At 32.9% G+C, this 14166-nt stretch overlaps 1 protein-coding gene across 1 annotated transcript; it reads left to right on the top strand.

Moving 5' to 3' along the window:
- The first annotated feature begins 7827 nt into the window (after positions 1 to 7827).
- On the top strand, positions 7828 to 13014 carry LOC133860383 (two-component response regulator ARR10-like). The gene is made up of 8 exons (XM_062296004.1): positions 7828 to 7978; positions 8996 to 9142; positions 10633 to 11034; positions 11155 to 11231; positions 11523 to 12395; positions 12519 to 12623; positions 12749 to 12844; positions 12952 to 13014. The coding sequence occupies exons 1-8, from the start codon at positions 7828 to 7830 to the stop codon at positions 13012 to 13014; spliced, it is 1914 nt and encodes a 637-aa protein (XP_062151988.1).
- The last annotated feature ends 1152 nt before the right edge of the window (positions 13015 to 14166 follow it).

The following is a 14166-nucleotide window of genomic DNA, read 5'->3' as shown; positions in this document are numbered from 1 at the left end:
AAAAATTTCTCACAACAGCTTCCCTTTACTTTTCCCTATATCATTAAAATCATATATATTATTTTATTTTACTTTACTTTATTCCATAAACTTTTTTTTTTCTCTTTTTTTTTACCGTCTTTGTCTTCTTCCTCTCTCGCCTGTCACTCTCGCCACTCTCAACTCTTTCTCTCATCTCTGTCACTCTCGCCTCTCTCGTCGTGGGCTACTGGTGGACGCTGGAAGGTGAAGGCGCAGTGGCGTGTTTGGGATGCCAGGTGAAGGCGCGTTTGGACTGATTGGGGATTTTTTTTTTATTTTTTTTTATTTTTTTTTTTGTGTATTTTGGTGGTGGTTTCCGGTGGGATAGGGTGTTGTGTTTGGATTGGGTTTTTGTTTGTCGTTGATGGTTGATTGGTGGTGATGTGGTGGGTTCCGACATGGAGGAGGTTGGAGTCGATGGGTTGTTTGATTTTGAAGGGTTGAAACCTGTGGGGGGTTTGTCCGGCCGCTGGTACATGTTGGAGAGGAGGATTATCGGCGAGATCATGGGTCGGTTGTGGAGGTGAGAGCACCGATCTCTGTGGCGGCACGCGCTGATGATCCGGTGGCTTGGGCTCGTCGGTAGGTCGGCGGTGACTGTTGCGAATGACGAAATGGGAGAGAGAGAGAAAGTGAGGCGTGTTACAGAGAAAGAGAGAGAGAAAAGGCGTGCACAGAGAGAGAGAGAGAGAGAGAGAGAGAGAGAGAGAGAGAGAGTGTGTATTTTTTATTATTAAACAATAGAGTGGGAAGAACTGTTCACTTCCCAGGGAATGGAAAATGGAAGGGAAGCTGCTGTGGTGTAGATTTTTTGACTTTTTTAAAATTTTTCCTAAAATGTAGGGAAGGGAACCCATGTAGGAAAGCTGCTAGTAATGCTCTAAGCCGAATCCGTGGTTTTGTGTTTTGGTTTTAGAATACCGTTGACGGTAAATTTTTGTCCACTTTTTTTTTCTTTTTATTTTTATTTTTCGTTTTCTTTTTCTTTTTTTTTTTTTTTTTTTTTTTTTTTTTTTCTGAATCACTTAGTTTCCTATTTGATTGTCATAATGTGGACAAACATTACACACAACCAAAAAAATAAAAATAATAAAAAAAAAAATAAAAACGTTACCGTAAATCGTTTCAATTAGGGCGTGATTTTTTTATTTTGGGGGGGGGGGGGGGGACTAACCAGATGACTGGCCGTGAAATTTTTTTCTTCTTTTTTTTTTTCTTCTTCTTCCTTTTTTTTTTTTTTTTTTTTTTTTGGTGTTTTGCTTTATCTGAATGAAGTTTTTTAAAAGTGATAGATAAAATTAAAATTTAAAAAAAAAAAAAAAAAAAAAAAAAAAAAAAGAGGAAAAAGAAAAAGAAGAAGAAGTAGATTCTTGAACTAAAATCTAGAAAAAATTTAGAGAGTCCACTAAATATGCTCTGAAATGAAGTAGATTGACGTCGTTAACAAATTGAGGGATTTACGTCCCTTTGTAAGAGCACTAGCAGCAGATTCCCAACCATTTTTCCTATGTTTACGGAACAAAACTACTTTTTACTTCCCTATAAAAAAAATACCCCACAATAGATTCCCTTACCTTTCCCTATATCAATTAAATATTATTTTTTTACTCTTATTTTATTCTTTTTCTTTCTTTCCTACTTTTTCTCTCTTCCCTATATCAATTAATTATACTTATTTTATATTAAAATAATACATAGGGAATGAATAGTAGACATGTATACATTGGGAATCACTATTCATTCCCAACCCCCTCATCTAAATATAGGGCATCTGCTGTGGGAGGTTTTTTGATGTTTTTCATGAAATTTTCCTTAAATATAGGGAAGGGAACCAATATAGGGTAACTGCTACTAGTGCTCTAATGTAATTAAAACGACATGTTTTGCTTTATCTGAATGACGTGAATTACACAAGTCTTTTTTTCTTCTTCTTAAAATGACGTCTCAAATTGATGTCCTTTTTTAATCAAATGAATTTAATTATTTAATCAATGCGATTTGGTACAAACAACGGTCATAGACTAACAATTATGTCACCGTTTACAAATTAAAAGAAGTCAAATTTGACAAAAATTGCTGTTGGGGATAAAGTTAACACCAAAGACATGTGGGCCTAAGGTAGTATCGGGGGCCGAGCCCATCAGGTCGGCCCAGCAAGATTAGACCCAATTTATAAGACCATTCGTTATCTCCAAAAAGACGTATATCTCGAGTATATCAAGATAGACTTTTATCCCATCCAATATGGGATAAGGAACCTAATAGAATGACATTAGCTAAAGAGAGTGTCATATCCAGTTTGGACTCTACTACCCAATTTGAATTCTATGAAGATAAGACTTAAGACCATGTGATCTAGGACTCAGACTCCTAATCAGAAAGATAAAATTAAAGACTATGTGATCTAGGACTCAGACTCCTAATCAGATTATACTCCAAGTATTTTAGCAGTTTTATAACTGTGAGCCTATAAATAAGACTACTACGCCAGGTATTAAAACAGATTCTCTGAACTCTTGAGATGACTGATATTCTCCAGAAAATAAGTTTGAACTGACTTAGGCATCGGAGTGGGGGTCCGGTCGGCACCCCCGACGAGCCGTTTGTTATTTTGCAGATTACGAGGAGAACGAACATCGAGGAAGGCAACGAATCACAAGGCAACACGTCACCGTACCGGAAACTGTACCAACAATTGCAATTTTAATCATTGGAAATGACGTAAACTTTATTTACGTCTTTTATAAGTAGAGGGATAATTGCACTATTGGTCCCTGTAGTTGGCCTAAATTACAAATCACTCATTGTGGTTCAAAAAGTTCATCGAGGGTCTTTGTAGTAAACTATAATTACAAATCAGTCTTTGATCTTTGAACATATTTTTCATCTACCAAGTTAACAGATTCCGTTAGTCAGCTACGTCACACCCAATGGAAAGCCGACACATGTCCATTATAATTAAAAAATATAAAATCTAATAAAAATATAAATAAATAAAACAAAATATTTGGTTTTTTTTTAAAAAAATAAAAAATAAAAAATACAAAGTGGTGGCTGCCACCTTTGGGGGTTGCTAGGCCACCCCCGACCAATGGGGTGACGTGGCTGCTAACAGAATTTGTTAACTCGGTAAATGAAATGATTTGTAATTATAGTTTACCACAAGGACCTTCTATAAACTTTTTAAACCACATAGAATGATTTTTAATTTTAGCCAATCCCAAAGACCAATAGTACAATTATCCCATAAATAAAAGACGTTAAATTTATGTCGTTTAATAATAAACAACGATGTCTACAACATAAATGACATAAATTTCCTACAAACCGGTTTGTAGGAAATTTCTATAACCCACATATAATATTGACATATGAGAAACACATGTTTTTTGTTTCTTACATGCTTTTTTAATAGCAATAAAAAACATGTGATTCTTACATGTTTAAAGAACACACGTCATTTTTATATGTGGGTTGTAGAAAATTTCCTACAAACTGGTTTGTAGGAAGTTTTTGTCCCAACATAAATTAATTTCGTTTAATAAAATGACAAATAAAAAAATCCACATTAAATGACATTTGTTTTTTTTTTTGGTAGTGAAACTAAAATTTATTAGGAGTAATTGTTATGATGAGAATGTAATAAACTCCATTTATGACGATTTTCCTTTTCTATGCATGTAACGGTCGGTAAATATGGATATGTATCATTTATGGGATGTGGGTCCATTTCTATCCTCACAATATTTCCAGAAGCCAGCCAAACTGCTCCAACGAGTGGTTTTGCTTCGTTGGCACACGTGTTGCCAGTTTACCTTAGACTGCATGCTGGTCGTGTTTCTGGCTTATATTTTCGCAACAAGTGGTGTCAGGTGGCTTCGTTTAGGATTTATAGACATTTTTTAAGTTATTCAGCAATCAAAAACAAACAAAAAGAAGAAGAAGAAGAAGAAGAAGAAGAAAAGAACAAGAGATTTGAAAATAATCTTTGAGTTTAATTTCCTTCGATCCATAATGATTCAAAATTTTGGGCAAACGAGTTACATTTTAATGATTCAAAATTTGTTAATTAAGTAGGTGAAATAGTAGTAGTAAAAGAATCACGACACAACGATTTCATGTTTAAGATGTATGATTAGTAGGCGAGTAATGTTATTTAGTAGATTGTATACTATATATATAAATAACATTACTCTTAGAAGACATCGTTATCACGGGTTAATTCTTATATTCAGTGTTGTTTTCTCCTTAATTATAAGTATAAGATAATTCTCATGACATAATAAAGGCGCCCGATACATTTAAGTTCAAATAGAAAACGTGATTATCTTTTTAGTTAATCTTAATTAATTGTTGTTATTAGTATTGAAAGATTCACAACAAAGTGAATCTTTGAATGATTCAAAAGTTGCTAATTAAGAACGTCGAATAATAGTATTAAAAGATTTACGACATAACGATCTTATGTTTAAGATGTATGATCATTAGGCGAGTAATGCTACTTGGTAGAATTTCATTCTATGACAGTTATATAACACAATATACTAAAAATATATAGCATTACTTTAATTAGTAGGCATACCGTTATTACGGGTTAATTATCATATTCAGTGTCGTTTTCTCCTTAATTACAAGTATAAGATAATTCTCATGACATAATAAAGGTGCCCGATACATTTAAGTTCAAAAAGAAAACGTGATTATCTTTCAGTTAATCTTAATTAATTGTTGTTATTAGTATTGAAAGATTCACAACACAATGAATCTTTCATTGATTCAAAAGTTGCTAATTAAGAACGTTAAATAATAGTATTAAAAGATTCACGATACAACGATCATATGTTTAAGATGTATGATCAGTAGGCGAGTAATGCTACTTAATAGAATGTCATTGCATGACAGTCGTATAACACAGTATACTAAATAGGGTTGACCCAATTATAATCGTGTTTGGCGGGTCAACCCGCGGGTTGACCCGCCAACACAATTATAACCCGATTACGCGGGTTGACCCGCCAACACGAATATAACCCGATTAAAAAAAAAAATTGAAGGTAAAAACTAAAATTGAAGGTTGAAACATGTGAAAACAGTGAAATTGATGCCGTGTCGTGTCGGGTCGGGTCCGGTCGGGTAAAAGGGTGATACGTTTATTAGTCGTGTTCGAGTTACCCGATTATTAATCGGGTCGCGTTCGGGTCGCGTGTCACAACCCGATTAATAATCGGGTCGGGCTCGTGTCAAACCCGTTTATGTAATCGGGTCAGTCGGGTTGACACGAACCCGACCCGTGAACCCGAATTGCTAACCCTAATACTAAATAGGATTACTCTAAAGTCTCTAATTAGTAGGCATATCGTTATTACGGGTTAATTCTCATATTCGGTGTCGTTTTCTCCATAATTACAAGTATAAGATAATTCTCATGACATAATAAAGGCGCCTGATACATTTAAGTTCAAAAAGAAAACGTGATTATCTTTCAGTTAATCTTAATTAATTGTTGTTATTAGTATTGAAAGATTCACAACACATTGAATCTTTTATTGATTCAAAAGTTGCTAATTAAGAACGTGGAATAATAGTATTAAAAGATTCATGATACAACGATCATATGTTTAAGACGTATGATTAGTAGGCGAGTAATGCTATTTAGTAGAATGTTATTGCATGACAGTCGTATAACACAGTATACTAAATAGCATTACTCTAAAGTCTCTAATTAGTAGGCATATCGTTATTATGGGTTAATTCTCATATTCGGTGTCGTTTTCTCCATAATTACAAATATAAGATAATTCTCATGACATAATAAAGGCGCCCGATACATTTAAGGTCAAAAAGAAAACGTGATTATCTTTTTAGTTAATCTTAATTAATTATTGTTATTAGTATTGAAAGATTCACAACAAAGTGAGTCTTTTAATGATTCAAAAGTTGCTAATTAAGAACGTCGAATAATAGTATTAAAAGATTCACGACACAACGATCTTATGTTTAAGATATATGATCATTAGGCGACTAATACTACTTGGTAGAATTTCATTGTATGACAGTTGTATAACACAGTATACTAAAAATATATAGCATTACTTTAATTAGTAAGCATACCGTTATTACGGGTGAATTCTCATATTCGGTGTCGTTTTCTCCTTAATTACAAGTATAAGATAATTCTCATGACATAATAAAGGCGCCTGATACATTTAAGTTCAAAAAGAAAACGTGATTATCTTTCAGTTAATCTTAATTAATTGTTGTTATTAGTATTGAAAGATTCACAACATATTGAATCTTTTATTGATTCAAAAGTTGCTAATTAAGAACGTGGAATAATAGTATTAAAAGATTCACGATACAACGATCATATGTTTAAGATGTATGATCAGTAGGCGAGTAATGCTACTTAATAGAATGTCATTGCATGACAGTCGTATAACACAGTATACTAAATAACATTACTCTAAAGTCTCTAATTAATAGGCATTTCGTTATTACGGGTTAATTCTGATCATACTTGGCGTCGTTTTCTTCATAATTACAAGTATAAGATAATTCTCATGACATAATAAAAGCGCCCGATACATTTAAATCCAAAAAGAAAATGTGATTATCTTTTCAGTCAATCTTAATTAATTGTTGTTATTAGTATTGAAAGATTCACAACACAGCGAATTTTTTATTGATTCAAAAGTTGCTAATTAATTAAGAAGGTGGAATATTAATAGTATTAAAAAATTCACGACACATCGATCTTATGTTTAAGTCGTAAGATTAGCAGGCAAATAATGTTATTTAGTAGACTGACATATAACTAGAATGATTGACGTGGTAGTGAAAATCAGTCCTTAAACTTTTATATTTTTAATAGTCGTCTAACCATATACTAAATAACACTACTCTTAGTAGGCATATCGTTATTACGGGTTACTTCTCATATATATTTGGTGTCGTTTTCTCCTTAATTACAAGTATAAAATAATTCTTATGACATAATAAAGGCGTTAGATACATTTAAAATAAAAAAAGAAAACATGATGATTATCTTTTCGGTCAACCTTAATTAATTGTTGTACTAGTTTGAGATAAACAAACATAACATATATATTCCATTCAACAATTAATAGAAAACAAAAATACACGTATTAATTAAGTAAATTAAATAGCTTGCTAACTTATTTTACATACATTGTCATAAATTTAAAGCAAGGTTTCATGATTCCAGTTGGAAAGTAATTAATTAATTAATTAAGCAAAGTAATTTTCATTCCCAGTTTAAAAATTAATAGTGATTTAAACTTATATACGAGCAAACTCAATTAAATGTGAACTGCTGTGTAAACAATTAATAAGATTAGAAATAGTAATTAATTATTTCAACTTGAAAGTTTAAAGTTAAAATGATTCCTAAAGTGGATTAATTAATTATAATCATAATTATAAAAACCTGGGAACACGTAATAAGTACTAAAAGATTACGAAATCTTGTTTAGAAAGATTCTCTTTGAGAACTCCCTATTTTTGCTAAATTGCATTTAATGTTAATTTTACGCCAGGTTTTCAACTTTAATTAATTTGAAACATACTTGCACGTACGTAAACATGCATTAATTTGTTAATTTAAAAATAAAAAATTGGAAAAAATTCAGATAAGGCTCCCGATGATAGGAGGCTTATGACAAATGTTGCATGACGTTCTTTGCATTTACTCTGATTGAATTAGCTAGCACCTGGCCTGGCCTTCTAGTAGTATAAATATATCTCTCTTTTCCATTGTGTTTCCTTAGTATATTGAGCATATATCATATGGAGAGTGAGAGCGTTAGAGTAGGCCGCCATGGCCAATCTTTTACCATAGAAACGAGCTCCATTTTCAATGTCCATGTTTTGGTTGTAGATGATGATGCTACATCTCTCGCTGTTGTTTCAGCTATGCTTCGAACTTTGAGATATGGAGGTACTATTTCATTCACATCGATCTTATATATATATATATATATGCATGCCCTAGCTACCTCTTTCTATCATCTTCTCTTTCCTTTCCATGCATGTTTTCTCATCATCATTAATTTGTTTTAATTTGTTTTTCTTCATATTGTAGTGCATGAATTGGTAAGGTGCATCGATCCATTTTTTATAAAAAAAAAAAAATTATTATTATTATTTACCGTAACAAATTGAATGAAAATTAATATGAGTTTCCATACCTGCAGGCTTTCTAATAGAACACCAAAATTTTGATTCAATATCTTCTCTCTCTCTCTCTCTCTCTTTCTCTCTCTCTCTCTACATATATATATAGACACACACACACAACTAAAAGATTGAAGTCTTGATTTTCTTAGTAATCCCTTTAATTGCTTCCTTCTTTGCATTGTCTGTCGTACTTGTTTTGTTAATTAGTATTATGTTCCATGTATATTTGTTAAGGATTTATAAGGTTCTGCATGTATATTTGTTGTTTTTTTTTTTGGCCAAGTATTTTTTGAAATATTATAAGAGATCTAATTTCTTCCGTTTAATTTAGCCATTTGTACTTTAAGAAAGAAGATGAGTGAATATGGTAATTTTAGTTGGGTCATGCTGAATTTTCTACTAGCTGCATATACAACAAATTAACTTAATTATTTATTTCTCATTTACATCATGGATTACACATAGAGATTATGATATTTTTCTCTTAAATTATTGTGTTTTAATTCAAAAATTCGATGTTTTACTAGCTGATCAAGATAGATTAATCTCAAGTCTTTTCATGCTTGCCTTTTCAGAATATAGAAAACTTTGATAATCCTTTATATATCTTTGTATTATTGATTATGATGTTCTTTAATTTCTTTCCAAGACTATATATGTATGTACATCTTTAATCTCTTACGTTGATTAATTTACTAGTAAATCATAAGAAATTACAGTATTTCCTTTATACAATCATATCTTCATAAACTGATGATTCTCTTGCTACAAATTTTAGTTGTGACCGTTAGAAACGCAGTAGATGCTTTGGCTACTCTTCGGGTGCAGAAGTTCGACCTTGTTGTTACAGATCTACACATGCCTGAAATGAATGGTTTAGAATTGCAAAAGCGAGTCGAAGAAGAATTCAAACTACCTGTGATTAGTGAGTAGTGCTGTTCTTAATTAATTAGTAATTAATATATAATCTCTTGTAAATTTTTTAAGCATTCGCTATAAAAATTTCTGCAATTTGCCACTTGCATTTTGCCACGTGTATGGACACTGTACACGTGGCAAACAGTTAGACACGTGTAAATGGCCACGTGTTCAGTGCGTGGTAGATCCGAGTGTAGCTAATTGTACAATTCGCCACGTGTATTTATATACACGTGGCAAAATTTTAGAAATTTAATTTTTTTTAAATTAATTAATTTAATTTTATTTATTTTGTTAATTTCTTTTTAATTTAATTAATTTTTTTTGTTAAATTCCTTTTTAATTTAATTTTTTTTCTTGTTTCTTATTTTTGTTAAATTCTTTTTTAATTTGGACAAACGGACATGGACATATATCTTTGGTGCTTGCTGTGCTACCACAATGTTCATACCTTCATTTCACAACTACTGAACCCTAACCGGTGATGTACTGGCCGGCCGGAGTTTGGAGAGATAGAGAGACACAGAGAGAGAGAGAGTGAGAGGGTACTGTTGTCTTACCAGCCGGTGATGTATTGGCCGGCTGAAGTTTGGATATATATATATATATATATATAGAGAGAGAGAGAGAGAGAGAGAGAGGGTATTGTTGTCTTATTGGCCGGCCGGAGTTTGGAGAGATAGAGAGAGAAAGAGAGAGAGAGGTACAAAGAAAGAGAGAGAGAGAGAGAGAGAGAGAGAGAGCGAGATATTAGAGAGAGAGCTAGAGAGAGGGCGTGTCACCGGAGGGAAGGCCAGCCACGTGGTGATCGAGGAGCTAGCCGATGGTGTAGTGACGAAGAGAGAGAGAGAGAGAGAGAACACTGAGAGAATATAATTTATATATATATATATACAGATAATATTATATTTCAAAGTAATGGGCAGGTGGGTGCACGGGAATTGTCCCCCGCGCCTACCTGCACAAATTTTGGCCACATGGCCTAAAGCCACGTGGCCAAATCCCTGATTGTATATTTTAAATATTTTTTTTATTTTATATATATATATATATATATTTAACTTATAGTGTACAAATTCCCTAAAAACAGTTAATACACGTGGCCACTCGTTTTCTATGTAAAATAGCCACGTTGTCATGAAGACACGTGGCTATTTGGCTGCATGGCTATAGTAACAGCTACTGTAGACACGCGGCGAATTACAGGAATTTTTGTAGTGCTTCTTTGAGGCAAAATTTCACTAGGGTTTTGTTTGTTAAATAATAAGCCTTCCTTTATCCATAAATTTTCCTTCAAAAGATTATTCACATTTAACTCAACTTTTTGACTCAACTTTTACCCAAAAAAGTCAAAACATTAACAAACAACTTTTCTCACAAAAAAAAAAACTCAAAACTAAAATATTTTTTCAACCAAAACACAAAAAATAAAAATAAAAAATTTATCAAACACAACCATCACTTTTTTTTTAAATTTCTTTTTGCAATTTTATGTAGTGATGTCCGCAGATGACGAAAATAGTGTGATAGTAGAGAGTTTGCAGCGTGGAGTTGCTTTCTATATGGTAAAACCAGTGAGCCCAGATGATCTCAAACATGTATGGCAGTATGCTATTCCAGCTAAAAAGGGTAAAAATGTTGTTATCGAAGAAATAAGAAGCTTTCCAGAAGAATCATCGGGTGAGAAAGTATCTTTCGAGGATGTAAATTCTGCATCATCATTCCTCATGAATGAAGAAAAACGTGGAAAAAAAGATTCCAAGAGAAAGACACCGAAAAAGGCCAATGAAGATGGCGGGGATGAAAATAATCATGCGGCGCCTAAAAAGGTAAAGGTGGTTTGGACGACTTCACTCCACAACCGGTTCTTGCAAGCAATAAGGCATTTAGGCTTGGAAAGTACGTAAGAGATGATCTCTTCTTGCTTAATTAGTTAATTCAATTGGTTTCCTCTTTGTTTATTATTTCTAATTACATTTGTATTAATTGTTGTTGTTCTAATTATTTTAATTTTTTCAGAGGCTGTCCCGAAGAAGATTCTGGAGTTCATGAATGTGCCAGGCTTGACTAGAGAAAATGTAGCAAGTCATTTACAGGTTTGATTTTATTCGATGAATTTCATGCAAATAGAAACAAATAAAGGTTTTCAAAGGTTCATTTACATGCATGATTCTCATTTGTGGTGATCGACGGCATTTACAGCAAGAATATAACTTTTTTGGTCACATTATAACATGTAATCTATCATGGAGGAATGCATGCAATCACACAGAACTAATTTCATAACATTTTTTTTTTTCCTATTCAATATATATATATAATTTTGGTAATGTTTGTTTAGACATCCTTATAATTCCTTTGTGATGCTACGCATGTGAATATTGCAGAAGTATCGTATATTCTTAAAACGAGTTGCGGATAAATGCGGTGGCACCTCAAAGAGTTTGTCTGATAGATCCTTGAGGTCAAGCTTCGCATATGGCATTCCTTCACTGTTATTGCAAAACTTCCAATTCCCACAACACCAACAGCAAATGAGAACATCATCATTCCAACCAGGACTAGAAGGAGGTAATACGCGGACGTTTAATACTCCCACCCTTGGCCCTTTCCTTCTTTCTAATAAGGCAGCCTCAAGTGGCAGCTCTTTGCCTCAACTAGGACATGGGATGTGGCGTTCCTTAAGGAATCAAGCTAATCTTCAGCAGCCCTTGTTTGGCAACACAAATCCTCTTTATCCAGCAAATCGACCAAACAATCTTGGATCAAATTTTCCATCACATGGAAATATGCCAAACTGCATCATGAATGCTACGAATGGTACAAATTCAATTCAAACATGCCCAAATTCTAGCTATAGCAAGGGTAACTATGCTGGAATTGAAATTAATAGTGGAGGGCAGCTAGTTATTAAAGGTCCTACTATCTTCAATGGTGGTGTGGAAAATGATGTTAACAATACTAGTTATGGCTTGATGAATGGGCACAACGCACCTATGGAGAATTGGGCTTCTTCTGCTGGGTTTGAGAGTATAAACCAATGGCCACAAGAAAATGCTTGGCTGATCCCACCGCAACCACAGGCACATCAAAATTACAGTGTTGCGAAAGAAGGGGAAAGTACTGATTGTACCTTTGATGATCTGCTAAGTAACATTTGTACCTTAATCAATGACATCCCTTGTGTGCAACAATTAGGCGAAGATGATCTCAGTGATCTTTTCTTGGAGCAAAGCAGCAACCAAACTCTTGATCAATGTGTAATTACAAAAAACCATATTTATTTTTGTTTGCAAAATTTCGTTTGTATTTGATTTCTTTACGTTATACAGTGCTCAAAAAGCACCTTCTGACTTCTCTAATGGGTTTGATTGTCACAACAGGAAGCCGAAGTGAATCCTACTGTGAATGAACTCCAAAATCCTGACCTTTCTAGTTCATCCTATGTCGAAGATAATGCACCTTCGAGCAAACCATCATTTGTCAAGGTATGCATAATGCTGACTTTTTGCTGTTAAATTACCACTTATTTTAAAAGCTTAAGCTTATAAAAAAAAAATTATTAATTTAATCATTTTAATTTATACTCTAACATTTGCGGTAATGTGTACAGCATGGAAACGACAAAGAACTCGTGGACTTAGATGAGCTTTATGGCATGATGTCTCAGGTGGAGAATACCTCAGAAGGTCATCTCTTTCTCAATCAGGCATGATCATAAGGACCTTAATTTATTTTCTTCCTTATTGTCTCTTCTAGAGTATAATATTTTTTTGAAATTTTTCTAATGAAAATTTGGATATAATTTTTGTTAAGGAATGGGAGGACGAATTCATGGATTCCATAATCTTCGGTCATGTTCCATATCCATGGGAGTGAGACGTTGGTGAGGATCTGAATCCAGTTGTGGAGAAGTTGATTGGATTTAGATTACACAGTTAGTACGTAGTGGTTTAATCTAGAACTTGGTTACGGAGTGAAAATTATCCGGTCAGGATCTAAATCCAGCTGCAGAGACTTTTTAATCTTAGTTGATTGGATTTAGATTATATATAGTGGTTTAATTTAGAACTTGGTTATCTTTAAGTTTGTAATAAGTAGTACTGTTTGTCATTTCTCTTTGTGTAAGAATTGTATATTGATCAGCATTAATTGCTCTTTGAACCCTAATCTTATTAGTATTATAAATCTTACATCTTTGGTGGATTGGTTAATAAGCTTTGTCTTTGTCAATTACTCTTTCAAATATAAACTCAATTAGTTTAACCCGGCCATTTACGACTAGAAAATAAAATAAAATAACAAGATTAACCAAGCAAAAAAAGAAAAAATTACTAGGATCGACCTTTTCACATTGCCCAACCAATTGAACAAAAATCAAGAAAATCGTTCTTAATTCTTTCTCTCATGCCAATTCTGATCAATCTAAATTACTTAATTCTCTGACTCATTGTTTCATAAACATTAATCTATCACCACCACACCCCTAAAAGAATCGTCACAATTAGAATTGTAACTAAACGTGGATAATGGAATTAAGACAATAGATTTATGTAATTAATTAATGAAAAAAAAATACAAATATCATCATTATTGAAATGTTTGGCGATTTAGTCTTTATTATATATATTTTTAATTTGAACAATTAATTTAGTCTATACACATTTCATTTATAACAAATCAAACATTCTAGGCTTCTACTAAAATTTTCTATTGAACCTATAGATTTTTAATCATGTAAGATGTGATTTTCCACCACATCATCCATAATGGTGAAATGATTCCTAATTTATATGATAAAATAATAATTCATGTTCTCTACAATCTTCTCCTCACTCATTTGGTACGCTAATTATAATTCCAATCTTATACATGATTTTCATTATTGATCATCATTGTTAGCTTGTTTTGTTTTTGCTTTCAATTCTTGATTCATTCATTCTAACCAACATTAATTATTGTACCCTTCAACAGAAGGATTTGTGGATAAGGGTTCCATTACCTGTTGGAAAGAAAACTAGAAGAAATATT

Source organism: Alnus glutinosa, chromosome 2, assembly GCF_958979055.1.
Source record: "Alnus glutinosa chromosome 2, dhAlnGlut1.1, whole genome shotgun sequence".
NCBI classification, from domain to species: Eukaryota; Viridiplantae; Streptophyta; class Magnoliopsida; order Fagales; family Betulaceae; genus Alnus; species Alnus glutinosa.
The sequence above is the reverse complement of the archived record's forward strand: the minus strand, read 5'-3'. Positions and strand labels throughout refer to the sequence as shown.

Excerpts from the sequence above, each read along its gene's own strand:
- LOC133860383 (XM_062296004.1), top strand. The coding sequence starts at position 7,828 with ATGGAGAGTGAGAGCGTTAGAGTAGGCCGCCATGGCCAATCTTTTACC. Across the intron at positions 11,035-11,154 it reads AAGGCATTTAGGCTTGGAAA|AGGCTGTCCCGAAGAAGATT; the intron begins GTACGTAAGAGA and ends TAATTTTTTCAG. Across the intron at positions 12,624-12,748 it reads GCAAACCATCATTTGTCAAG|CATGGAAACGACAAAGAACT; the intron begins GTATGCATAATG and ends TAATGTGTACAG.